Source organism: Pelobates fuscus, chromosome 3 (assembly GCF_036172605.1).
Source record: "Pelobates fuscus isolate aPelFus1 chromosome 3, aPelFus1.pri, whole genome shotgun sequence".
Classification (NCBI taxonomy): domain Eukaryota; kingdom Metazoa; phylum Chordata; class Amphibia; order Anura; family Pelobatidae; genus Pelobates; species Pelobates fuscus.
The window spans coordinates 223631756-223658565 of record NC_086319.1 but is presented as its reverse complement, the minus strand read 5'-3'; the positions used below and the strand labels follow the sequence as shown (position 1 = coordinate 223658565).

Here is a 26810-nt window from a genome sequence, read left to right as displayed (position 1 = left end):
AGTTAAAGTATGTGCAATATAGTGAGGAAAAGGCTGTGCCTTAGTGGCTGGATTGAGTATGTGCATTATCATCGTTATTCAAATACATTCAATGCAATGCTTTATTCTGGGGGAAGAAACACCCAAATAACTCTTCATATGTTCAGTCTGGTTTACTAGAAAGGTATGGGTTTGGAGCAAAGTTACTCCAAAATTGCTATTTGCTAAATGGTGCAATTTTGCTGCAGCATAGTTTAGTGATGTGTTCTGTCGAAAGCAGGAGCATTCCTTTGGGAACCATAGAAGCTACAACGCAATTTGATATTCACTAAATGGTGCCAAGGTTTCACTGGTTAATAAAAGTCCTTTTACTGGTGGAAAAATGTAAAGGGACACTATAGTCACCCAGAGCACTTTAGCTCATTGACGTAGTCTAGGTGCAGTGTCCCTGTCTCCTTAGCCTTGCAGTGTAAAACATTGCAGTGTAAGAGAAACTGAATTGATTACATTGCAGGACTAAGACTTCCTCCAGTGGCTGCAAATCAGACAGCCACTAGCGGCATTTCCTGGTTCCTAATGGACTTTTGGTACTCTAAATGACGCTAGACGTCCTCACGCTCTGCATGAGAACATCCAGCCTTAATGAAAACCCCATAGGAAAGCATTGAAGCAATGCATGCGCATTAGCCCACTTGTCAGATGACATCAGAGGAAGCGAAGCACCCACCCAAACATTTTTTTTAACCCTTTAGCTGCCCGAGGAGAGAGAGGGGGCGCAATGGAAGGGGGGCCAGAGGGCACTATAGTGTTAGGAATACAGATTTACAGAATCCCTTTAAATCTCACACACATGAGCTCTCAAAGACTTCACCTCTATATTGCTTCTAGAATACTGTGCTTAATGTCAAAACAAGTGCATACAGTAACTCATTTTTTCTCTAGGCTCCTTTAACTATGATACATTTATCATACAACCTCTTACATCACTGCTTGAAAGCAGGACTAGCAACTTTTGGCCTGGGGATCTATGCATATCTGCGACACCAATGACAACAATTACAATTGGCACGTCACACAAACTCATTATAGTCTGGCAGCCTGTTCAACCCCAAATCTTGCACCCCACTCCAGGAAATATCCCAGTAAGCCAGTTCAGACCCGAAGAACATTTAGATTGTGGGTCACAAACCCATGCACAAACCCATACAATGCTAAGTTAACAAAGGCCTGTTGCCAAAAGGAATTGAGATGCACTCTTGCTATTTTTTATCATTAGAATGATGGTGTGATGCGGAAACCCATAACCTTTCTATGCTAGTGGCCCAAAGGGCAATTGTTCCCTGCCCGCCTTGCCAGCCCTCTCATGACTGCATGGCTGATGTATATGCAGTGTTATAACGCACTGTATTATTACTAAGGGAGCCTACAGGAAGGCAGGTCAGAAAGGGAAAAAAGACAGCTTTCTGTGCTTGTTGGCATGTTTAGCACAGCATTCTGGGAAAATTGTGAAATTGTAATCTTTCAGAGATGCTGTGTATTTTTTTTTCTCCTTTTCTAAAGCCTATCTTTTCAAGTTATTTTTCTCACTTTAATGAGGGATGAGAACTTTACATGCCCTTGTTAAAGTGGATGATACTGCTTATATAGCCTCATTATCACTGCCAGAGAACACACTCTGGGCTTTGCACGGACGATCCCCTTCAGACAGAAAGACTATCAGAAAGTGGAATCACATTGCTGCAATGTGCTTGATAATAAAACTTCTCTGTTACTGTTCTAGATGCACATGGGGATACAACAATTATTTCTGCTTCCTAATGTGTTTTACAATTGTTCTTCTGATTATACTTCCCTTATGTCGAGATGTAGGCCAATTAAACCTGAGAATTATTTTGCATGTTTATTAGAGAGAGTGAAATGCATTGTAGGTAATACCTTAATCATTGCAGTAAATTACACTTAAACAAGCTTGAATTCCTTGCTGCTTTGCTTAAAGTGTACCTTCCATGAATGAAAAGCTGACATGCTGGCACTATATAGATAATAAAATAAAATACATTGCTATGTCTGCCAAACGGATCTGGGAAGTTTCACACAATTAACACAGGACTCAGGATAAAATGTTTTACTTTTTTAACCCACGCCCGGAGCTAAGCCTAACCTCCATATAAGATTCCCTTTTACTATAAACTAGGTTTAAAACCATCTAGAAAGTGGAGGCATATCTACTAAACTTTAAAAATTACCATTGCTGCCCAGTTGCTGTTAAATAACAGGGAGGACATAGTCCTCCTGGGGCATCAAATGGGGGATTTTAAATACAAGTCAACCAGTCAGAGCTAATTCAAAGCATATGTATTCCAGTCAGGTATATCTTCTCCTAGTCCCAGCGATGTATCTACCGCGAGGACGGCACTTTCGGGGGGGGGGGGGAGGAGGCAAAAAAGCTGTCCCCAAACGCCCTGGAAAATACCTTGCTAGCCTCTTGTCTTGGGGAGCTGAGGAGCTGGCCAGCTGACCACCTCACGGCCCCCCCAAGGCTGTCATGTGCTGATAATAGAGGCGGGCGGCGAGGGAGCACTCTCCCCTGAGCTCTTCCCTGCTCAGCTCCCATGCGCACCCTGTAGTGATGCCGGAGGCGGAATATGACGTCACTCCGGCCTCGGCATCACTGAGAGAGGCGCGAGGGAGCTGATCAGGAAGATCAGAGCTCCCTCGCCGCCCGCCTCCACTGTGTCTGCCAGCCTGCCCATCTGCCGTTCTGCAGCCAGTCTCAATGGACCCCAGGAAAGAATCCACTCCAGCACTCCTAAAGGTAAGGAGGCTGGGTGGATTGAACTTTAAAAAAAAAAAAAAAAAAAAGAGTGTGTTAGTGTGTGTGTCTATTAGTGTGTGTGTCTGCTAGTGAGTGTGTATGTGTCTTTCAGAGAATGTGTGTGTCTGTCACTGATAGTGTATATGTTTTTGTCAGATGCTGATTGGCCAGGGCTGTGTTTGAATCATGCTGGCTCTGTCCCTGATCTGCCTCTTTGTCAGTCTCAGCCAATCCTATGGGGAAGCACTGTGATTGGATCAGGCTACCACATGTCAGCAGACTGCTTGTTTTTCTGAGTCTAACAGCATGCAGATTTACAGCTTCAGGCTTGAATACAGTAAGATTGTTACTATATTTATAGAGTCATGAGGGGCCCAAGGGGGCTAGATGGTGGTGTTAACACTATAGGGTCAGAAATACATGTTTGTGTTCCTGACCCTATAGTGATCCTTTAATAACCCCTTAAGGACACATGACATGTGTGACATGTCATGATTCCCTTTTATTCCAGAAGTTTGGTCCTTAAGGGGTTAAAGGAGTGTTTAACCCAGCAATGTTAACATTGCAGTTTCCACAATGTTAAGATTATTATTTATTATTATTTATGTTAAGATTATTATTATTATTTATATAGTGCAGAAAATTTCCACAGCGCTTTACAACATGAAGTGGTCTGGGTGACATAAATGGTGGTCCTTTAAAAATGAATACTATGTATAATTAATCTGTAATTAAAGCTCAATATTATACATGTATGCAATACAAAAATATAACATACCTAAGACTTTAAAGGATTTGAAATCAATTTAATACAATGGTATTTTAGGCTGAACCCATAATTGCTTTTTTAATTTGAGTTAAATCTTACCAAAGAGTCCAATCATGTCCACAGTATGGCTGTACATTTCCAAGGTAGAAACCGAGAGACTGTGTGACATCCACTAGATTGGTGAAGTCCAGACTGATACTATTGAAGAGTACTGATGTCATGATTATCTCATCAATGGCCCATACATCTTCCCCTTGGCCAGAATGGTACGGCTGCCACCATCTAAACTGAATACCAAATTGCTTTGCTTCCTCAGGCAGTTGCACAGATATGATTCTAGAATAGTAAATGCATACTTTAGTTAGAACAATTAGCCACTACAATAATTATAATTATTACATATTTCAAGTTAAACTCTTAAAAGTATCAACAGTCTGTAATATAAGGAGATTTAAAAGAACACTGCAAGCACCATAACCACTACATAACACTGATTACCAAAGAGAAGGGTAATAGAAGACTTAGAGATCACACTGAAAATTATGAGGTTACTGGTTACCCACCCTTCTGTAGATAACCCACCATTATTTTTCTATTATGCTTCAATGTTCTTTGTGAATAAAGTGGTTACAACGGTGATTGCTCCAGATTTAAAACCATTCCCCTTTTTACTATAACAGAATCAACCCCCTTTTTGTACTTTTCACCTTTAGAACAGGCATTTCATATGATTCTCTGGTTGGTCATCTATTACATTCTGGGAGTTGTAGGCCATTAATATATTTGGTTTGTAGTGAAAAGATCTTTATGTTCATACAGAAGTCTAAACACATTGCTACAATATAGAGGTCATATATTTCCTCCTAAAACGATAAATTACCATAATAATTTGATTATTTCAATTTTCATGATGAAAATATCTATAATTTGATTAGAGTATCGTGCATTCATTTTCATTATTCTGGAATTGTAATCTAATCAAATAGAGCTTAGAAACTTTTCATAGAGCTTTTATTGTGCTGCGGAAATCTGATTCAACCCCACTCCCAGGGGTGGCACACAGTGTACAAGGTCATTTGATTTGTGGCGGCAGCAATGACAACAAACGTGTACTTGACAAACGGCAAAGAAAATGAAGAATAATATCTAATCTCCTGGAGCAATTACTTGATGTGTGCGTAAAATAAACACATTCAGTGCTGAAGTGATGACAACTTGAATATTCAGTAAATCACTCACTGGTACGCTCTTTCCTACACATTTGTCTTCCTGAACATATCATGGAATAAATGTGATCTTAATAACATGGGCAGTAGAAGTATTTTAAAATAATACTCTTAAAGCAACATTATAGCTGTAGTAGCTGTTAGAAGCAGCATATAGGACATATACTGTAGATAATCTTCTCACCTTTTTAATTACACGGGAGCCATAATGACTATGACTCTGAGATACTTCAAAGGAAAGTTAATGTTTTACATTAAAGGATTAAAAGCACAAGACACTTCATGGTCTGGGTAACTTTAGTAACCACTTAACGCGTGTAGTACCAGCTTGTTTATCATAGGAGAAATCTGTTTTGTTTTCTATTTTTTGGGGGGTGGGGGGAGATGACTTTTTTTCCCCTTTTTAAAATGACCTGAATTTTCCTTTTTTTGCATCATCAGTAGAAACAGAAACAAAAAAGTCTTAAAGTGGCACTGTCACCCCCATATTTTTTTATTTTTTATTTCGATTAAATATTCATTATGACTGTGGTGGAATTTCACTAAAATTCCAACCCAGTCAAGAGATATACAGAGACAAAGTAGGGACTACTTTTTCTTTGTATTTCTCCTCTGCTTGACACTTGTGTTACTACCCACAGCCATCATTAGAGAAGGCTGCAGGGAATTGGCTGTGTCTATAGAGGTCTCTCGCACATGCGCAAAGGTACAGCAGTCATGTTGGCTCCTGATGCTGAAAGAGTTACCAGGAGTTGAAGAAGAGTAGCATGACCAAGATGGCGGCACCCACGAGGGACAGGTTCAGGTAAGTAACAAACGGTGTGACGTTTTCTCCTAGGATTACCTGATACTTCAATGTATCCGTCTTGCCTTCCACATGATGCTGGTTTTCAGTACCAGAGGGTGCAAAGTAGCCCCAGAGCATCACCACTCTCAACTGTAGGCAGAGTTTTTTTTCAGTGTATGTATTCTTCTTCTTCCTCCAGACATACCGCTGATCCATTAAGCCGAAAAGTAAAAGTTTGCCCGGTCCAGGTAGTGTAACCACTGTTCCTTTAACTTTGAACTTGCAATCTATGCTTCCAATTGTGTCTCTAGGAACATTCAGTGCCTTCGCTATCTTTTTGTATCCTGTTTCTTGTTTGTAAAGGGCAATGATCTCTTCTCTTAACTTTGTGAAACATTTCTAACATGCAGTCAAACATGACACTCTACAGACCCCTAGCCAGTTCAGGTATTTCAAGTGTTCCAACTCAAGCACACAGGGTGCAACTAATACAACCTGATTAGTTGCATCAGGTGTGCTTGAGACAACACCTGTTTTGCATATTTGTGCTTTGAAGTATTCTATTCAGGATGTTGTATAATTTTGAGACTGGAGAAGTCATTATAAGCATTTTCACTTGAATTTGGGAAACCACTTGAAGCATTCATTGTGTTGAGCTATTTCAATTGCTTTTGTTTGATTTGTTCATTGCAAACAGCTGAAAATCTTTACATTTAGTAGTTGTAGAAGAATCTGACCTAGTTAACAAATTATATGGAGCCAAAAAGTAGCTGACATGGTTAACAGATTAAAAGAGATTGGAAACAGAATCACAGCCCCAGTCCTGCAGTTTGAAGCTGCACAACTTTTCAATTACCCACAGCATGCGTGTCTTAGGTCTCCGCTGTAGAGTGACTGAGCACTTTAAAGAAGATGGTGGGTACGTGAAGTAGGAGTTATTAAAACTATAAGTGACAGGCACATGAACCAAGGCATAGTTAGGCACATATATGCACTACTTTTATCTTATCCTTTTGTAAGCATTTTCGCTTTCATATTGTCATGTTGGATTTAGCATGTTGTCCTGCCTTTTGTTTTTGTTCTCTGGTGATGTTCTTGAAAACTTTAAATAAATATTGTTGGAAAACAAAAACATTACACCTGTGGATACTGCTGCACTCAAGACCCAAGCACAAAGCTTAATGTATCCTTCCCTGACGTGCTACACCATCTTACAACAGGAGAGCTTTAACGCGGTTAAAATGGCAAAGCACGCCTTAATGATCAGACCCTCCCTCCAGCCTGTATACTTACCCTCCTCACCGGATCCGATTGGGGGGAACTGCCTAACAACCAAGGCAGTCCCCCTGCTGATTCGAGTCATGTGATTTAATTCTACTTACATTTATGTATTATTTTTACATAATGATGTGATTTTTATTAATTATGTATTGAGGGGTCCTGCTTGGCAACTTAGACAGAAAGCCCAGAAAATGTAATTTGCAATACAAATATTAGTGTTTTAGAGCAGTAAAATGTATAATGATAAAAAGGACAGTTTTGTGTGAAAAATTAAAAATACAAATATGAATGCTAACTTTAACTAATGGTCTACTAAAAAAGATTGGACATACCCCATTTAGAATATACGGCATTGTCTACTTTTGCAAATGGTACGCCATAATGGGGGTCATTTTCATTCCTGGACTACCATACAGTTTCAAAGGCAATGTAGGCCCAGCAAACCAATCTTCCAAAATTCAATTTGAAAAAACTGAAATGAGCAAACACTTTATTTGATCCTATGACTTTTCATAACCTCATAAAAGCTGTACATGCGGGTCCTGTTGAGAACATAAATATGTGTATTTTATTGCAGTAAAAACTTGATGTTTATTCCTGTATACATCAAGATTGTGAGGGGCATGCTACCCCTCTAATATTTATCATAGCGTTCCACTAAGAGTATAGGTTTCCACTTGTACTACATGGAGATTTTGTTTAGTGTGGTGTATGGGGAGGAGAGTATCTCACATGAGTGCGTAGAGCTGCTCGTTCACAATTCTCACTTTTTTAAGCAACTCACTCCCTTCTGCTGGAGGTTTGTATTTTATTTCTAGCGAATATGTTTAGTGTAAATTGATCTGGAAAAACAGAACAAAACATAAATCTCAACAACTTCTTGCGCTTGTGCAATGTCTTAATTTCTCCACTATCCCCAAATCAAACTATTTAACCTACAATATAATTTAAACCCAATTCACCTTAAATACAATGGAAAAATGCAGAATCACACAATTTATATTCAAAGCAGAAATTTCTATACACTTCTTATATTAAAAATAGGATTAATATATAATTCACACTTTTCATAAGAGAATTGCAAGATCAGCATTATCATAGTTATTACATATCAAAGGCAGCTACTAAAAACTATGTAGTGTTCATGTAATGCTAAATAATTTATCAATTTAATTACCTGCATGGTCTCCACACATGGCTGTAAGTCTGTGAGCTTATAGCATTAAATGTCAGAATTACAGCCCGAGCTCCATGATATTGACAGCAGATTTATGAATGGGGCCAAAGTACTTTGTAATACCAAACACAACTTACATACAGACGTGTGTGATCTAGATGATGCATAATGCATGTCCCACTTCTTTTCATTATGTGAAATATATGGATCCTGACTTGAAGCAGTGTATAATGAATGTCCTTAGTGCTCTGAGATATGGGACATAAATCCAAAAGGTACCTTAGAGTGTATTGCCAGCTGTAGGCTTCTAAGAACTGTGTAGATTAAACTAGAAACACAAGCAAAGTGAGTGAAACTAAACTGGAATTTATTTTAGTATCTAAAAAATTTTTATAATAGTAAAAATATAGAATTAGAAACAAGCATATTTTTCATATTTCCAAGCATTGTTTCCAACTAAGATCATCTAGTTTGACATCTTGTTTGACACAAGCTCCGTGATTAATTCTGGTGTGTATATTTTGTGGGGGACAAAAATCAGATCCTTTCGGTAACATCGGTTATTGGGAATACCCAACACTATTTTATTTAGGTATTACGTTTTTTTATATTATGTATTTATTCCAGTGTGGCGACAGACAACTGCTATTTACCATCTTCTCCTGCTGCATGACACGAGTGTTAGCTAAGTGTAGATGTCACTTTAGTTTGGTTTGCAGAGGTTTTAAAATACCACTTTCATGCACTAACAATTAGTAGTGTTTAAGTGAATTGCATGATTCTGTTTTTAAAAAAAATATTTTTCATGAGTATGGATATGTAGCTACGTAGTAGTGGGCAGATGTTTTAAATTGTTGGTAAGATGGCCTTATCAAGAGCATTAATGAAGAAGAGACACTCATTTCAAATTAACAAAAATATGTTGTTGAGTATACATCAAGTATACGTTAAATCAACCTACACTTAACCTCTTCATACTAAATGACTGGGGAAATTCTAGTGTAGGTGAAGGTATGTCTTGAAATGGTTAAACTGCAGTTCTTTGTGGAAGTGATCACATTGGAGTAGAATAGCAGACTAGACATGTGGGAGTATACCAGATAATAATAAATTAACTGAACATGTTTATTCCTATTTTATTAAACTAGCACAATAGCATAATGTTATGTGGATAACATTTATTTATTGTTTTACATTACCGGTACTTTTTAATTCAGGACCGAGCATGTCTCCGATTAACGCAGTGTCAATCACATTGTTTGATCAAGCAGCAAGATATCTTTGCCTAATGCGTATGTGTACGTGCACCAGCCACATTAGATCACATTATTAAGCCTTTTGCGATATTTTTATGTTTGCACAGTACAAAATATGAATTCTCTGTACCTCACAATAAAAAGCACAGTTTTTCCAATCCAAAATGGAAAGTAATACAAATAGAAAGAAAACAAAAACATAAAAAAATAAATTAAATATAACAGAAAGAAGATATTTCTTTAACTATGGATGGCATGTTTTATTGAGCAAATGGTACTTTATATTATTGCCAATTTTCTGATTATAATGCTAGTATGCTGGTACAGCACTTCGTGACTCACAATATTATATTTTCCCCCAAACACATTGTATATCTTGGATGAAGATAATTGATTTCTTCCTCTGCTGTTTGCTATCAAGTGTATCATCATTAAAAACTAGGTCCTCCAGAGAGCTGCATACATCAGGTTTGACATAAGGACATTTCACATACCTTGGCTCATGATAGTTAAGATAAGAATAATGTTCCATCAGTTTCCAGGTGATGCCATTGTCATGTGAGTAATGCAGAAGGACACCTTCTCCAGGTTTGTCAGGCGCTTTGCATGTACTGAGGACAGATTTACTTCCAATTCTCAAAGTAAACTGCAAGAATCTACAGGAAAATCGGAGAAAAACATTTTGACATTGTTCTACTGCTCTTTTTATTTCGGATTTATCCCTCTGCTAGCTTAATCTATAGAGGGGCAGCCATATGTTCTTATGTAAAGTTATTTTTTATTTTATTTACATGGCACTGTTCTTATTACATGTGGCTGAGATTGTTCCTAAAGTTCTTATTTAGTTGAGATAACATATCTAGACAAAAGCAGAAAGGATAACATACTATAAAACACATGATTGCCATATTCAAGAGAATCTCCCAATTTTACAAAATGTTTCAAATTAAGAGGACGAAGGTGTGGAGCTTGTGATATCACAATTCTGATCCACTGGATATTAAAGCCACTAACCCAAGGGGCAGCAGGGGGGAGGTGTTAAATCGTGGCCCTACAAGTGCCCAGGTAAGTCAGTATGACTAAGGGACCACCATATAAAGCAAGGAGTTAGTAATGGTGCCCAGCCACACTACAGATACAAAAAAAGCAATATAAGCAAAGGTGGCAACATAAAAGAAAAAAAGAACAATGGCCAGAACAGTGCCATCAGTATAGGATGTATGCCCTTCAAATGGGGACCATTCTGGCTCTAGGAAGAAAAGGGACCAGGTGTGGGCAGAGCCGACCAAATCCAGGAGCGAATTTGTGATGCAAAGCTTCAAAAAGGGATATGATAGCTCTTTGTCAAAGTATGATTTCTGTGCAAGAACTGCTAGCACAATTCCAGTCTCAGCAAAAGGATCTTAGTTTGCAACTGGACTATTAAACTTAGTATGAAAGGTGAGTTGATTAGACTCAAAGAAGCATGGAGATGTCCCATGCAGTGCAGACATAATGCAGGTTTTATCTGCCACAAATTGGCAACAGATGGCTACGTTCAGTGGTATAGAGGTAGGTGCCAAGGAAGATTTATTTTCCAGTATGCCCCGTCACAAGATATCTGACTTGGTCTGCTCAGGTGGGAGAATAGAGGCAAGTAAGTACCTCGAAAAGTCTGGGAGCTCCTGTAACACTACACATTTTGATTTTAAAATTTTTTGCCTTCCCCTTTCATCTGAGGTAGGCAATTAAACTATTAAATTCAGTATCCCTATTAGTGTAGTGTCAGGGGATAGACTTTTGAGGTGCTTACTTGTATCCATTCTCCCACCTTCATAGGCCAAGTGTATAAACAAATGTTCCTTAGCACCTCCCTCTGTCAATTCTTTGTAGATAAAACCCACATCATGTCTGTACTGCACGGGAAGACTCCATGTTTCTTTAAATCTCATCAACTCACCTTTTATAATGATCTGTCTAGGTCTACGCTGCAATGTAGAAAATCCATGTACTCTCTCACTTCGCAACTCTGAACTGCAGAACTGGATTACCGCTGGTGAGCTCCGAGAATGTTGACTGTCTCTAAGGACACTCCTTTCCACACTTGGTTGATGTTTTTTTTGTTTAACTTTTTTATCAATAATTTATTATACTCTGCAGCAGCAAGCAGAGTGAATGGATTTAATATTTTTTTTCCCAAGCTGTCAAATACAACAACAACAGCAATATTTAAATTTTGATGGATTCTGACGCACGTTATTGGATGTGATTTTCTTGTGATTTTAGCTAGGCTAGGGCTGTGTTGCTCTGATCCTTGTTTTTTAATGGCATTTCATAGATTAATATCGAGAGTTTTTAGACTAGAACAAAATGTTACCCCTAAATGTCAAGGCAACAAATTGTATAAGCTATGACAATATTTAAGTCCCATAGCATTTCGCACATAGGAAATTAACTCAATTGGGGATTGTAGAGACCAGACAAGGGCATTGCAAATACAAAAATACCTAAATTGGAACACTTCTGTTAATTCCAAGTTAGCTATTTTGTCCTAAAATTGCAATTAATTTCAGTTTGTCAGTTTTTCATAATTGCAATCAGTTTTTTTTGTCCGCTCTCTACTCTAACAGCTTAAAGGTATTGGTGTTGTGTTTACTTATTTGTGTTATGGAATAATTCACAATTAAATGTAACTGGCCTAAGCCACTAGCATAGGGCAATTACTGAGCTCTATTTCATAGAGTTATATAGTGACTTATTCAATTATTTAAAAAAAAAAAAAAAAAAAAAAGCTTTACAAATGTATATAGTTAATATAGATATAGTAAAGAAGCAACTAAGTATGCTAAACAACAAAATGTTCTCTGCATTCCAACAGTTGACAAGCAGATAAATTTTTGTCATCCATTAATTATAACATTAGAGAACATCCATAAAGTATAACATTAGAGAACACCGAGATCTTACTCTGTGGAGCTCTAAAATATTACATTTGTTCTAGAGGATAATCCAGAAACACGTTTTACTCACTTGGACTGCGAGCTGTCAAGAAAGGCAGTAATGAGCTGTCGCCTTCCATCCTTATTAAAAATTAAAGCTTTGCCACTTGCAAGTACACCACAACCAAAACTGACTTCAGCACCACGGATAGAGTTGAAGTTATGGTATGAAGAAAGCCTGGAGCTAGTGAAACTTTCTGATATAAACACTGGGTAGGTCTGAGAGGCCATTTCACAGGCTGGTCCAGAGAAACCAGGTTCACATCTGGAAATTCAGAAAATAAAATTAAAAAATATAAATATAAAAAAAATATTAAAACACATTCTGTTTATATTCCATAAATGCTTAAAAAAATCAGTTTCTTTAAAATAGACTTGCTAATAATGCCACTAATTTCAAGAAAATATCCAAAATGTAGTCAATATATTCCCTTGCCTCTTAGCTTGCTACACATTTTACATTTTTCTAGAATATCACCTGCTCCCATTTAATTTTTACATTGTTTCACTTATTCAAAAGATACTGGATCTGCTTGTTAAACATTTGCTATTTTATATCTACAGCTTGTGTATTTGATGCTGGAGATATATCTAGATATATATAATGTTTTCAAATGAGAAGTACAGGAAGGTACATGTGAGCACTTCATTTGTAGCAGTATCACTGGAGACATCATAGTAAACCATGAGACTGAAAATCTAGAAACAGCATTATTCAATCCCCCAAGATCCTCTGCTGGCTTATCATCATCAGGATACTGTCAATAAGCAGCTACTGTCTAGGAGAGTAAGTACCACCATGCTCGGGCCCACCCATGTACTGGTGCATCCCTAACATTAAAGTAAATCTAACTCTAAACAATCAAGTAATATAAGAGCAGGTATTAAAGGAAAATAGAGCCAGCTCAGGGTCTGGAGACATACATACATACATTTCTTGACCTATGATCTTGTGGTTTATTAATGTTTCCAGATTCCCCGAATGGACTTGCTTTCTTTTAATACACAATTCTCCATTGTGCATTTTATTCTATCTCTTCTCTGCTTGGGTATGAAGCCAGCATCACTAATCTTTTTTTTTTTTTTCCACAAAGGAATTAAAACATAGAAGATGACAAGAATGATTACGCAATGAAGAACACTAGAAAAATCAATAGGATGAAATCTCATTACTTTCAGTCAAAGTGCCACGTTGGAAGCCTGTCACAGGTCTTAGCAATAAGTACCGCAAGCACCAGATGGGACATTTATTAGATATATGTGACACTCACTTGCAGCCAGTTCTTGTGCATTGTCCGCGTCCAGAGCAGAATTTCAGGCATGATGGTCCGATATAAACTGTAATAGAATGCTTGTTAGAATGTGCTGATATATTGAGTTGTAAGAATTGTGATTAGATATGAGTGATGCTGATCTTGTGAGTACAATCTTGTTGTAACAGGTAGGGCATTTGCTCCAGAAACATAAATCTGCAATAGTAGAAATACTTGCAAGGCTTCCATTCTCAAGATACTCATTTTTAATTTTGTAAAGCCAGGTCAATGATAATGAGCCTTGACAACCCAGATGTTACTGAACTACAGTTCCCATGACACCCAATGAGCCTTAAGGCTGACAAAGCATCATGGGAAATGTAGTTGAGAAACATCTGGTGTGTCAGGGTTTCCTATCACTGTGCTAGATAGCGAATCATTTTGAAAAGGGCAACGACAAGCACATAGATCAGGCAGTAAACATACATAGGTTTATACATTAATGTGAATTTCAATGTTAAGCCCAAAATAAGCAAACTGGAAAAATTATTGAAGTCAGTTAAATCTCCAATATTGTTACTTCACTTTGAATTCTCACTTTAGTGCATAACCCTGCCTGAACATGTCAAGGTTACACACTAATCAATCAATTGTTGGGAATTCACCCAGAATTAATTTTTTTCATGGGAAAATAGTCAAATTGGAAAAATGCTCAAATTCAACTTTTTTTTCCAGCACTATTTTAAATTCCTGAGAATTCATGGTATTGTCCAAACGTTTTAATATTTTTATACATTGTCGTCTTCGAGCTCTGCTTTTGGAAGTACAACTAAAGTGAAATTTTAAACAGCAGTTGGTCTGTCTAACTGTTTGCAATGCTGGCAGCCTCAAACAGCAGTTTGTGGCATTAGCACATTGCTTCCAGGAAATAACAGATGCTTTAAGTGTGAATCAAACTCTACTATTTTTCTGTATTAAGGAAATCTATTGCCAAATCTCATTCAAATCATGTAGTGAATCACCAAGTTCTTACAAATTAATTGTCCTTGAGCAAACATCACTATGTTAGTAACAGATGACTCCCCATACGTGACCTTAATCCATCATATGCTTCAAATATTGAGAAATGCATTTGACATGATATAACATTTAAGTAGTTCTAGGTAAACTTAAATAATAATAATGATAGTAACAATAAACTTTATAATTTCTACTGCAAAGACAACAAACCGGACATTACACTAAAACTCTGCAACTTAATTACAACAATATAAAGTCTATAAAGTAACACACTAAGCACCATAAACACTACAGTATGCTGTAGTGGTTATGGTGCCAGGAGCGCCCTGTTACCCACCAATTGTAAGGAGTCATGCCGTTTTAGAATAGTCTGACTTCTAACCATGAATCTGCCAGGTACCTCTCCCCACCTCTACACAAGAAGCTCTCTCCACTGAGTTAAACCCAGAGTGCATGGCTCAGCTCATTGGCTGACAACGATCGGCACTGCAGGAGAGCTAATGGAAACTAATTAGCAAGAGCTTTTGAATCTCACTAAAATGTAGAAGAGGCGGGGAGCGGCACCCTGCAAACTCTAGGTAAGAAGTCAAATCATCCTAAAATGGTTTGACTCCTTACAATGGGGGTTGCCTGGTCACGCTTGGCACCATAACCACTAAAGCACACTGTAGTAGTTATGTTGCTTGGAATGTTCCTTCAAAACATATACATTTACATATTTATAATTTTACAAACTGTCTCCAAATATCACTAATGTAGTAATATCAACTAGGTCCTTCAACTTTCCAAGGATAACACAAACACTACCATAAAGTGAAAGCAGTCATGCTGCAAGTGTAGGACTTAATTTAGGGCCATGTGCACCGATCACCTGAGCCTCCATGCTAAAACTATATGAAAAATTGAACAGAATTGATATAGCGAGCTCTTCCATTGTTGTATCAGAGTCTATAGGCTGGCTGTATCTATAGTTAGCTGCAGGAGTTGTAATCCACTCTTAATTGGACACCCTCTGCACCATAACCTTTGCAACGAGGCAAAGTTGCTATGGTGCTTAGAGTAACAAATTAAAGTAAGTTACATTGTCCATTTCAGAACTAAAGTGGGTATTGGTTTCCCCAAGTTTGACCAATCCATTTTCCAATTTATAGTCCATTATACTTTGACATTTTCAGCTGCAATGCTTGTTTTATTGATAGCCAAATCAGTTCATTTTAACATGGGAGTTGCTGGTGGACAGGAAGATGAGCCTCTCCACAGCATTCATTATAGACTGTAATGGCGCAAGTTGGGAGCACGTAAAACCATTGAGAAGTCGATTGCAGTAGTCAAGGAGAGAGAGAAAACAGCGGCATGGACCAGTGCCTAGCCACATCCGGCTGCTGGATGCATGCTATGTTTTTGAAATGGAAGCTGCAGAATTTGGTGATTGACTGGACATGAGGGGTGAAGGAAAGGTCGAACTCAAAGAGAACAACTAGGCAGGGAGCCTGCAAGGTAGAGCTGATGGTAGTGCCATTGACTTGGTGGGAGAAACAGGCGTTACAACATTTGAGAGAAGAGAAAGAGAAGAGTTCTATTTTGGGCAGGTTAAAGGGATACTATAGGCATCAAAACAACTTTAGCTTAATTAAGTAGTTGTAGTGTATAGATCATGCCACTGCAGTTTCACTGTTCAATAATCTGCCATTTAGGAGTGAAATCACCTTTGTTTCTTTTTATGGAATTCTAGTAAAACCTCCCCTGACTGTGACTGATACAGGCTCCACGGGAGTGGGACCCTGAGGGTGGAGGCACCCTCAGGGCACTATAGTGCCAGGAAAACGAGTTTGTTTTCCTGGCACTATAGTGGTCCTTTAAACATTAGATCTCTCTTTACAGGATGTATTTAGGAAGGCTATGCAATTCATATGCAGGGAGGTGTGACTAGGGCTCCATAAACAAAGTGATTTAACACCTAAATTGCAGATAATTGAGCAGTGAGACTGCGGGGACATGATCTATACACCAAAACTGCTTCATTAAGTTAAAGTTCTCTTGGTGCCTATAGTGTCCCTTTAAGTTAAGGAAGTGAACAACCATCCAGTTAGAAATAGCAGACAGACAGTCAGAGACATGAATCAAGAGCAACAGTGACAGATTGGGAGAGGACAGATAGATTTGTGTGTCACGTGCATAGAAGTGATATTGAAAGCCAAAGGAACTGGTGATTTTACCAAGGGAAGCACTATAGATCTAGAACAGTAGGGGACCAAGGACAGAACCTTGGGGAACACCAACATAGAGGTGTTGAGGAGAAGAGGAAGAGCCAGAAGCAGAAACACTGATGTAGGAGGAGCACTGGGAGATGTAGGAGGAGAACCAGGAGAGAGCAGAGTTTTGTAGACCGAGATTTCCAAGGATGAGAAAAAGTTGTTGATGATCAACAAAGTCAAAAGCAGCAGACAGGTCAAGAAGAATTAGGAAACACTAGTGACCACTGGAGTTAGCAGCAATTAAATCACTGGATACTTTGGTCAGGACTGTTTAGACACAGAGTGGCTAGCACGGAATCCAGAATGAAGCAGGTCAGACAGAGAGTTGGATTCAAGGAAGTCATTCAATCTAGCATTCACAACTCTCTCAAGGATCTTGGAGGCAAACAGATTGGGTGGTAGTTGGATGGGGAGTCAGGGTCGAGGTTGGGCTTTTTTAGAATTGGGAATACGGTTGAATGCTTGAAGGGTGAATGAAAATATGCTAGAGGAGAGATTGAATATTTTAGTGAGGGGCACATGCTGTGAATGAATAGGATCGAGTGAACAGGTGATGGGGAAAAAGGATCGAAAAAAATGGCAGAGATGTCTTCTGGAGTATCGGGTGCGAGTGAGCATAGAACACAGAAGGTAATGGGTAATAGGAAGTAATGGTAGAGGTAGGAGATAGATTAGAGATCTCTTCCCCGATCGCAGAAGTCTTATCAGTGAAGTGAGTTGTGAAGTTTGTAGCAGTCAGGTGAATAGGAGGAGGAGCAGCAGCTACAGGGCAGAGAAGAGAATTAAAAGTGTGAAAGAGGTGTTTGGATTCTCGGGGGAGTGTGGTTATGAGGGTACTGAAGTTGTTTACGTTTGCAGAGGAAACAGTCAAACAGAACGAGATAAAAAGGTCAGATTGTGCATTCAGCCACCTTGCAAAACATGCTAGAGACTACTCCCTCATCTTTTATTGAAACAGAAAAGCTCTCTGGTGAATGCCAGAGACACTATAGGCATTGAAATGGACCTTCGTTTGGTTATATTTATTCAAACTACTACTTTTCGATTCCCATGGATGTAGGCAGGGGGTAGCAGATCCACTTTTAATTAGCTCTTTCATTTGTATTACATGCATAATACATATGTATGTAACTATTAATATTAAATATGCTGAGTGATGGTGATGATATGACTGAGATTAAAAAAACATGCATATTGAACAGATTGAGGTCTACAGGCTTGTTGAATATTTTTAATGAAATCATAATGGACTCAATATTTTAGACTTTCATTGAGTTTCACAGTATTTACTTATTTCTCATTTCAATGCAAAGCATATTTCCTCTGAGACATGATGATATGCCACCTAGTGTCTTTTAATCTCACAGTATAAGATTCTGCACTTCAGAAACACAGGGACAAACACACAACAGTGTCATGTTTAAATGTGAATCTTGGCAAAAAAGTTAAAAGAATATGAATTATAGCTCAGAGGGAAAAATGGTAATTTAGTGATTTCAGGACTTGGATGCACATCTAAGAGGAACATTGGCTGAGAGCACACCTTTTGTACTATCACTTATTATGCATATGACTGAACAGCAGAGGTTATTTGTGTGTGTGTGTGTGTGTGTGTGTATTTATACACACACACAGGCCCGGACTGGCCATCGGGCACACCGGGCAAATGCCCGGTGGGCCGCGGTGGCCATGGGCCGAGGCCGGCAGGGGAAGGTCCCAGGATCTCCCCTGCCGGTCTTTGCAGGGCCGGCACTATCCGAGCGCCGGCCCCGCTGTTTGCCACGACGGGCCGGTGGGGAGATCAAAGATCTCCCTCACCGGCCCACTTTCATAGACCTGCGGCTGGGGAGGAAGGGAGGGAGAGAGAGGACCCGGCGGAGCTCTATCTTGCAGCTCCGCCGGGTTCCTCTCGCGAGATCCGGCGCGTTGCCATGGCAACGACCGGATCTCGCGAGAGTGAACTCTAGCCTGCAGGCTAGAGTTCACTCACCACGAGGACCACCAGGGATGCTGGGCGAGTGACTGAACCCCCCTCCCAGATACCACCATGCCGGTCCCCCCCTCCCAGGCTAAAAGGTAAGAAGGGAGGGGGGGACATAATGCCTGCTTAGATTTATTTATTTGTATATTTACCACAAAACACAATCCATAACATTTACACACAGCACTCTCACACACATCAGCACTCACACACATCACCCTCAGCACTATCACACACATCATCCACAGCACTATCACACACATCACCCTCAGCACTATCACACACATCATCCACAGCACTATCACACACATCACCCTCAGCACTATCACACACATCATCCACAGCACTATCACCCTCAGACACATCATCCACAGCACTATCACCCTCAGCACTCTCACACACATCATCCACAGCACTATCACCCTCAGCACTCTCAGACACATCATCCACAGCACTATCACCCTCATCACTCTCACACACATCATCCACAGCACTATCACCCTCAGCACTCTCAGACACATCATCCACAGCACTATCACCCTCAGCACTCTCAGACACATCATCCACAGCACTATCACACTCGGCACCCTCACACACATCACCCTCAGTACTCACACACATCATCCACAGCACTATCACACTCAGCACTATCACACACATCATACACAGCACTATCACACACAGCACTCACACACACATCACACTCAGCACTATCACACACATCATACACAGCACTATCACACTCGGCACTCACACACACATCACACTCAGCACTATCACACACATCATACACAGCACTATCACACTCGGCACTCTCTCACACACATCAAACTCAGCACTATCACAAAACACATCACACACAGCACTCTTACACATCATCCACAGCACTATCACACACAGCACTCACACACACACATCACACTCAGCACTATCACACTCAGCACTATCACACACATCATACACAGCACTATCACACTCGGCACTATCACAAAACACATCACACACAGCACTATCACACTCGGCACCCTCACACACAGCACCCTCACACACAGCACCCTCACACCTCACACACATTATCCACAGCACTATCACACTCAGCACTCTCACTCACATCGCACTCACACACACATCACAATCCGCACTATCACAAAACACATCATACACAGCACCCTCACACACATCACACACAGCATCCATCATACACACATGCTGCACCCCTCACATACACACAGAACCTCCCCAACACACTGCACCATACACATACACAATACTTCCAAACATATGTACATACATATATGTATACACACACACACATATATATATATATATATATACACACACACACACACTACATTCCTGACATACACACTCTGGATCCCCTATACACACACTAGATTCCTTGTAAGCAAACACATACTACACCCCTAAACACACACTCTCTACAAACACTGCATCACCTATACACACACACACACACTTGCTACATCCCCTATACACACATTCTCTACAGCCCCTAGCCACATATGCATTACATTACACCACAAACACAACACGACTAAAACCGACCTTATTACATAATACCACACCACAATCGTCTCACTCTATACACACACACAATACCACAAGCAGGCTCCAAACACATGCACAATACTCTTTCCTGGCCCTTTTGTCTCCTGGTATCCATTTATAGAGACACCAGAGACAAGTTGCAAGGAAACACAGTGCAAGCATGTTATTAAATTTGCTTGCACTGTGCAGAACTAATACAGGGATTTTTTCTCATGCTAGAGCTCTTTAGCAGAGCTCTGCGCATGGTCTGCCCTGGCCTGCACTTTTAGAGGGGGTGTGTTTGTCGTTAGTGATGACAAAACACACCCTCTCTGCCCCGCCCCCTTCTTAGTGGGCCGCTGTGATAAAAAAAATGCCCGGGCCGAATTTTTATCCCAGTCCGGCCCTGCACACACACATATATATACAGTATCTCACAAAAGTAAGTACACCCCTCACATTTTTGTAAATATTTATTATATATTTTAATGTGACAACACTGAAGAAATTACACTCTGTTACAATGTAAAGTAGCAAGTGTACAGCCTGTATAACAGTGTTAATTTTCTGTCTCCTCAAAATAACTCAACGCACAGCCATTAATGTCTAAACCATTCGCAACAAAAGTGAGTACACCCCTAAGTGGAAATGTCCAAATTGGGCCCAATTAGCCATTTTTCCTCCCCAGTGTCATGTGACTTGTTAGTGTTACAAGGTCTCAGGTGTGAATGGGGAGCAGGTGTGTTAAATTTGGTGTTATCGCTCTCACACTCTCTCATACTGGTCACTGTAAGTTCAACATGGTACTTCATTGGAAAAGAACTCTCCGAGGATCCGAAAAAAAATAATTTTTGTTGCTCTACATAAAGATGGCCTAGGATATAAGAGGATTGCCAAGACCCTGAAACTGAGCTGCAGCACAGTGGGCAAGACCATACAGTGGTTTCACAGGACAGGTTCCACTCAGAACAGGCCTTGCCATGGTTGGCCAAAGAAGTTAAGTGCACGTGCTCAGCGTCATATCCAGAGGTTGTCTTTGTGAAATAGACTTATGAGTGCTGCCAGCATTGCTGCAGAGGTTGAAGGGGTGGGGAGTCAGCCTGTCAGTGCTCAGACGCACACTGCATCAAATTGGTCTGCACGGCTGTCATCCAATAAGGAAGCCTTTTCTAAAGATGATGCACAAGAAAGCCCGCAAACAGTTTGCTGAAGACAAGCAGATTACTGGAACCATGTCCTGTGGTCTGATGAGACCAAGATAAACTTATTTGGTTCAGATGGTGTCATGGGCATGTGGCGGTAACCAGGTGAGGCGTACAAGTGTGTCTTGCCTACAGTCAAGCATGGTGGTGGGAGTGTCATGGTCTGGGCCTGCCAGCACTGGGGAGCTACAGTTATTTGAGGGAACCATGAATTCCAACATGTACTGTGACATATTGAAGCAGAGTATCATACCCTCCCTTCGGGACTGGGCCACAGGGCAGTATTCCAACATGATAACGACCCCAAACACACCTCCAAGACGACCACTGCCTTGCTAAAGACTGGCCAAGCATGTCTCCAGACCTAAAACCTATTGAGCATATGTGGGGCATCCTCAAATGGAAGATGGGGGAACGCAAGGTCTCTAACATCCACCAGCTCTGTGATGTCATCATGGAGGAGTGGAAAAGGACTCCAGTGGCAACCTGTGAAGCTCTGGTGAACTCCATGCTCATGAGGGTTAAGGCAGTGCTGGAAAATAATGGTGGCCACACAAAATATATTGACACATTGAGCCCAATTTGGACATTTTCACTTAGGGGTGTACTTACTTTTGTTGCCAACAGTTTAAACATTAATGGCTGTGTGTTGAGTTATTTTGAGAGGACAGCAAATTTACACTGTTATACAGGCTGTACACTTACTACTTATTACTTTACATCGTAGCAGAGTGTAATTTCTTCAGTGTTGTCACATGAAAAGATATAATAAAATATTTACAAAAATGTGAGGGGTCTACTCACTTTTGTGAGATTATCTATCTATCTATCTATCTATCTATCAGAGTAGCAGATACATATATTGTTCTTGGTCACACACACAGCAACAGTAATACAGTTCTGGGGCTGGTCTCCAGACATTGTCCACTGTCTATCTCCATTGTTAAGTGCACATAATTTTCATGCAGTACTATAACAGCCATACAGACGAAGGTTACATTGCCTGGCCAAAAAGTTGTCACTATTGCTTGGATTTCCTAGTTAAAAACCACTGAGTGCCTGGACCTCTCTCATATGTTATAAGATATGTACAGAGCTGAATCAGCATATTCTACTGATGAAATAGCTGTATTTCATTATGGAACCACTTCTGAGCGAAATCAAGCAAAATAAGCAGTATTGTTCAAGGGATACCAAAACAACTTAAGCTTACTGATAAAGTTGTGGTGTATAGATAATGTTTCTGCAGTCTCACTGCTCAATTTTCTGCTATTTAGAAGTTATATCACTTTGTTTATGCAGCCATAGTCACACATCTCCTGGCAGTAGCTTAAACAGCCTTAATGGAAAAAATGATTTCATTTTTACAGCATAGTGTGTTTAGTTTGATGTTCAGTGTTTAGTGGCTAGGGCTGCATAAACAAAGTGATTTAACTCCTAAATTGCAGAGAAACTAATCGGTGATCATGATCTATACACCAAAGCCACTCCATATAGTTAACATTGTGCAAGGTAACGCTCATGGTGCCTGGATATCTGTTCAGGGTAGTTGTTTGTACATCTGTATTCACAGGGGTGCCATTTTGGTAAGTCACTAAATAATGCAATATTTTTCTCTTAACACCTGCATCTGTTCTGGGACCACCAGATTCTCCAAGAATGTCCTACTGCTATCTTGGGGAGTGCTAGAATAATATTATGCTCCTAAATGAGAAGACCCACCTTTTCCAAAGCCATTACTGGATTTTTCTTAAATTCCATATTGCGTCCCCTGCCATCGGATACCTAAGCTCACAACAAAAATGCATTGTGTTCCTAATTATGGAACAAGACTGTATGTCAGATGACACCTAATCTACCAATGTACATAGTTACATAGGCTGAAAAGACACGTGTCCATCAAGTTCAGTCTTTCTCACTTCTGTTTCTGATATTCATCCAAAAGAAGGAAAAAACACAGTTTGAAGCACTTCCAATTTTGCAACAAACTAGGGAAAAAATCTGTCATGACCCCATGATTGCAGTCAAATATATCCTTGGATCAAGAAGCTATTAGCACACAAATTAAAAATGATATCCTGGAATATTGTTTTTGCAAGTATTTATCCAATTACTGTATAAACAGCTGTACAGCCTTTGATAAAACCACTTCTTCAGGCAGAGAATCACACATTCTTATTCTAACTGTAAAAAACCCTTTCTTTTGCCTTAGACTAAATCTCCTTTCTTTCAGTCTAAATGTGTTATCTATGTAGTCCTGTTTATAAATAGATTTCCAGACAATGGTTTGTATTAGCCCTGAAAATATTAGTATAATGCTATCATTGTCTCCTTTTCTGCACTTTCAGAGTGTAATGGTGTTATGGAGACAGGCTCAGGTACTGAAGGTAGTGGTCTTGTGGAGACAGGCTCAGGCACCAAGTGTAGTGGTGTTGTGGAGACAGGCTCAGACACTGAGGATAGTGGTTTTGTGGAGACAGGCTCAGGCACCAAGTGTAGTGGTGTTGTGGAGACAGGCTTGGAGACTATGGTGAGGCCTAATAGAAAGCAGTTGTTGTTGGGGGATTCTATCATAAGAGGTGTGGAGATGGAGAATGGTAGTCTTGTGAGATGTCTCCCCAGAGCTACTGCTCACAGAGACAAGATATATATTTGTAATATTGTTAAGTGAGCAAAGCAGGAAGGGGAATTTGATGTACTTGTCCATCTAGGGACAAATGACTTGGCTTGCAATGAGGTTTCAGAGGTAAAGGAAGTTTTTAGTGTTTTTGCCAATGATATACGGCAGGTTGCTTCCACACTGTCATTCTCTGAAGTTCTGCCTGTGCATAACACTCAGAACAACAGGTGGATGTGTATTAGGGACTTTAACTTGTGGCTTGGTGAGTGGTTTTGGGGGCAAGGATTTGGCTTTATTTCTCATGCTAGCTCTGTTTGGAATGGAAATAAACTGTACAAAAAAGACGGCTTGCATCTTTCTCAAAAGGGAACAAATATTCTCAGTGAGCAGTTCAGAGGTTTTTCTAGGATGTATTTAAACTAGGACGGGTATAGGGGGGCAGAAGGGTGATAGGAGACCACATATTCTAAACCCCCTACTGTGATTGTCTCTAAAACAAGTCGTTGAGGAGCCAACTCATAAGGAGGCCATACTAGTTGTGTTAACAAATGGAGATTTGGTATCAGATATTACTGTAAGTGAAAGTTTAGGATCCAATGACCATCAGTCAGTGTGGTTTAATATAAGAACAGTGACTGAGTAACACCACACACAAAAAAAGTTTTAGACTTTAGAAAAACAGACTTTTGTAAAATTAGAATATGTGTAAAGGAGTCATTATCAGACTGGAGCAATTTAAATGGGATTATTTAAAAGTTGCACTGCTGAAGGCAACAGAAAATTGCATTAGGCTGGTCAGTAAAAGCAAAAAATTCAAGAAACCACTGTGGTACTCCGCAGATGTGGCCAAAATAGTAAAAAACAAAAAGTTAGCATTTAGTAATTATAAAAAAAAAAACAGAGTGAGGAAGACAGAATGGTCTATAAGATAAGGCAGAAAGAGGCTAAGCAAGTTATAAGAGCTTCCAAATCACACACAGAAGAGAAAATAGCACAGTCAGTAAAAAAAGGGGACAAAACATTTTTTAGATAAATAAATGAGAAAAGGAAAGTAAAACAAGGATTAGTTAGATTAAAAACAAAAGAAGGAAGGTTTGTAGAAGAGGATTAAGGTCTAGCTGACTGCCTCAATTAATGTTTTTGTTCAGTATTTACAGATGAAAATGAAGGAAAGGGGCCTCAGTTAGTAAAAAGGACAAATGAGTAATTTGTTAAATGTGAGTTTACAGAGGAAGAGGTTCTATTTCAACTGTCAAAAGTAAAGACAAATAAGTCAATGGGACCTGATGGAATACACCCAATGTTATTAAAAGAGCTTAGTGGTGTACTAGCAAAACCATTAACAGATTTATTTAACCAATCATTGTTAACAGGAGTAGTCCCAGAAGATTGGAAGTTAGCGAATGTTGTGCCCATGCACAAGAAAGGTAGTAGGGAGGAGTTGGGCAACTATAGGCCAGTAAGCCTAACTTCAGTAGTGGGGAAAGTAATGGAAACCATGTTAAAGGATCGGATTGTTGAACATCTAAAAACACATGGATTTCAAGATCAGAGGCAACATGGGTTTACTTCAGGGAGATCATGCCAAACTAATCTTATTGATTTTTTTGATTGGGTAACTAAAATAATAGATCGGGGGGTGCAGTAGACATTACCTAGATTTCAGTAAGGCTTTTGACACTGTTGCACATAGAAGGCTTATCAATAAACTACAATCTTTAAGTTTGGATTCCAAAATTGTTCAATGGGTAAGGCAGTGGTTGAGTGACAGGCAACAGAGGGTTGTAGTCAATGGAGTATATTCGAAGCTTGGGCTTGTCACCAGTGGGGTACCTTGGGGATCTGTACTTGGACCCATTCTCTTTAATATTTTTATTAGTGATATTGCAGAATGTCTTGATGGCTGGTATGTCTTTTTGCTGATGATACTAAGATTTGTAACAGGGTTGATGTTCCAGGAGGGATAAGCCAAATGGCTAGTGATTTAGGTAAACTAGAAAAATGGTCAGAGTTGTGGCAACTGACATTTAATGTGGATAAGTGCAAGATAATGCACATTGAACGTAAAAACCCAAGGACAGAGTACAGAATATTTGATTGAGTTCTAACCTCAACATCTGAGGAAAGGGATTTAGGGGTGATTATTTCTGATGACTTAAAGGTAGGCAGACAATGCAATAGAGCAGCAGGAATAGCTAGCAGAATGCTTGGTTGTATAGGGAGAGGTATTAGCAGTAGAAAGAGGGAAGTGCTCATGCCATTGTACAGAACACTGGTGAGACCTCACTTGGAGTATTGTACGCAGTACTGGGGACCGTATCTCCAGAAGGATATTGATATTTTAGAGAGAGTTCAGAGAAGGGCTACTAAACTGGTTCATGGATTGCAGGATAAAACTTACAAGGAAAGGTTAAAGGAACTTAACATGTATAGCTTGGAGGAAAGAAGAGACGGGGGGATATGATAGAAACATTTAAATATATAAAGGGAATCAACACAGTAAAGGAGGTGACTATATTTAAAAGAAGAAAAACTACCACAACAAGAGGACATAGTCTTAAATTAGAGGGACAAAGGTTTAAAAATAATATCCAGATGTATTACTTTACTGAGAGGGTAGTGGATGCATGGAATAGGCTTCCAGCTGAAGTGGTAGAGGTTAA

The 26810-nt window shown here is 39.6% G+C and overlaps 1 protein-coding gene across 2 annotated transcripts in view; it reads right to left on the bottom strand.

Annotated features, from left to right (window-relative positions):
- The window catches only part of RELN (reelin), a 466948-nt gene that overhangs the window by 131395 nt on the left and 308743 nt on the right, over positions 1–26810 (bottom strand). For both annotated transcript variants that reach the window (XM_063448139.1, XM_063448140.1), the window contains exons 17-20: positions 13540–13606; positions 12300–12533; positions 9785–9946; positions 3663–3899 (exon numbers count right to left, since the gene is read on the bottom strand). In XM_063448139.1, coding sequence (XP_063304209.1) covers positions 3663–3899; positions 9785–9946; positions 12300–12533; positions 13540–13606 — 700 coding nt within the window. The remainder of the gene's footprint in view (positions 1–3662; positions 3900–9784; positions 9947–12299; positions 12534–13539; positions 13607–26810) is intronic.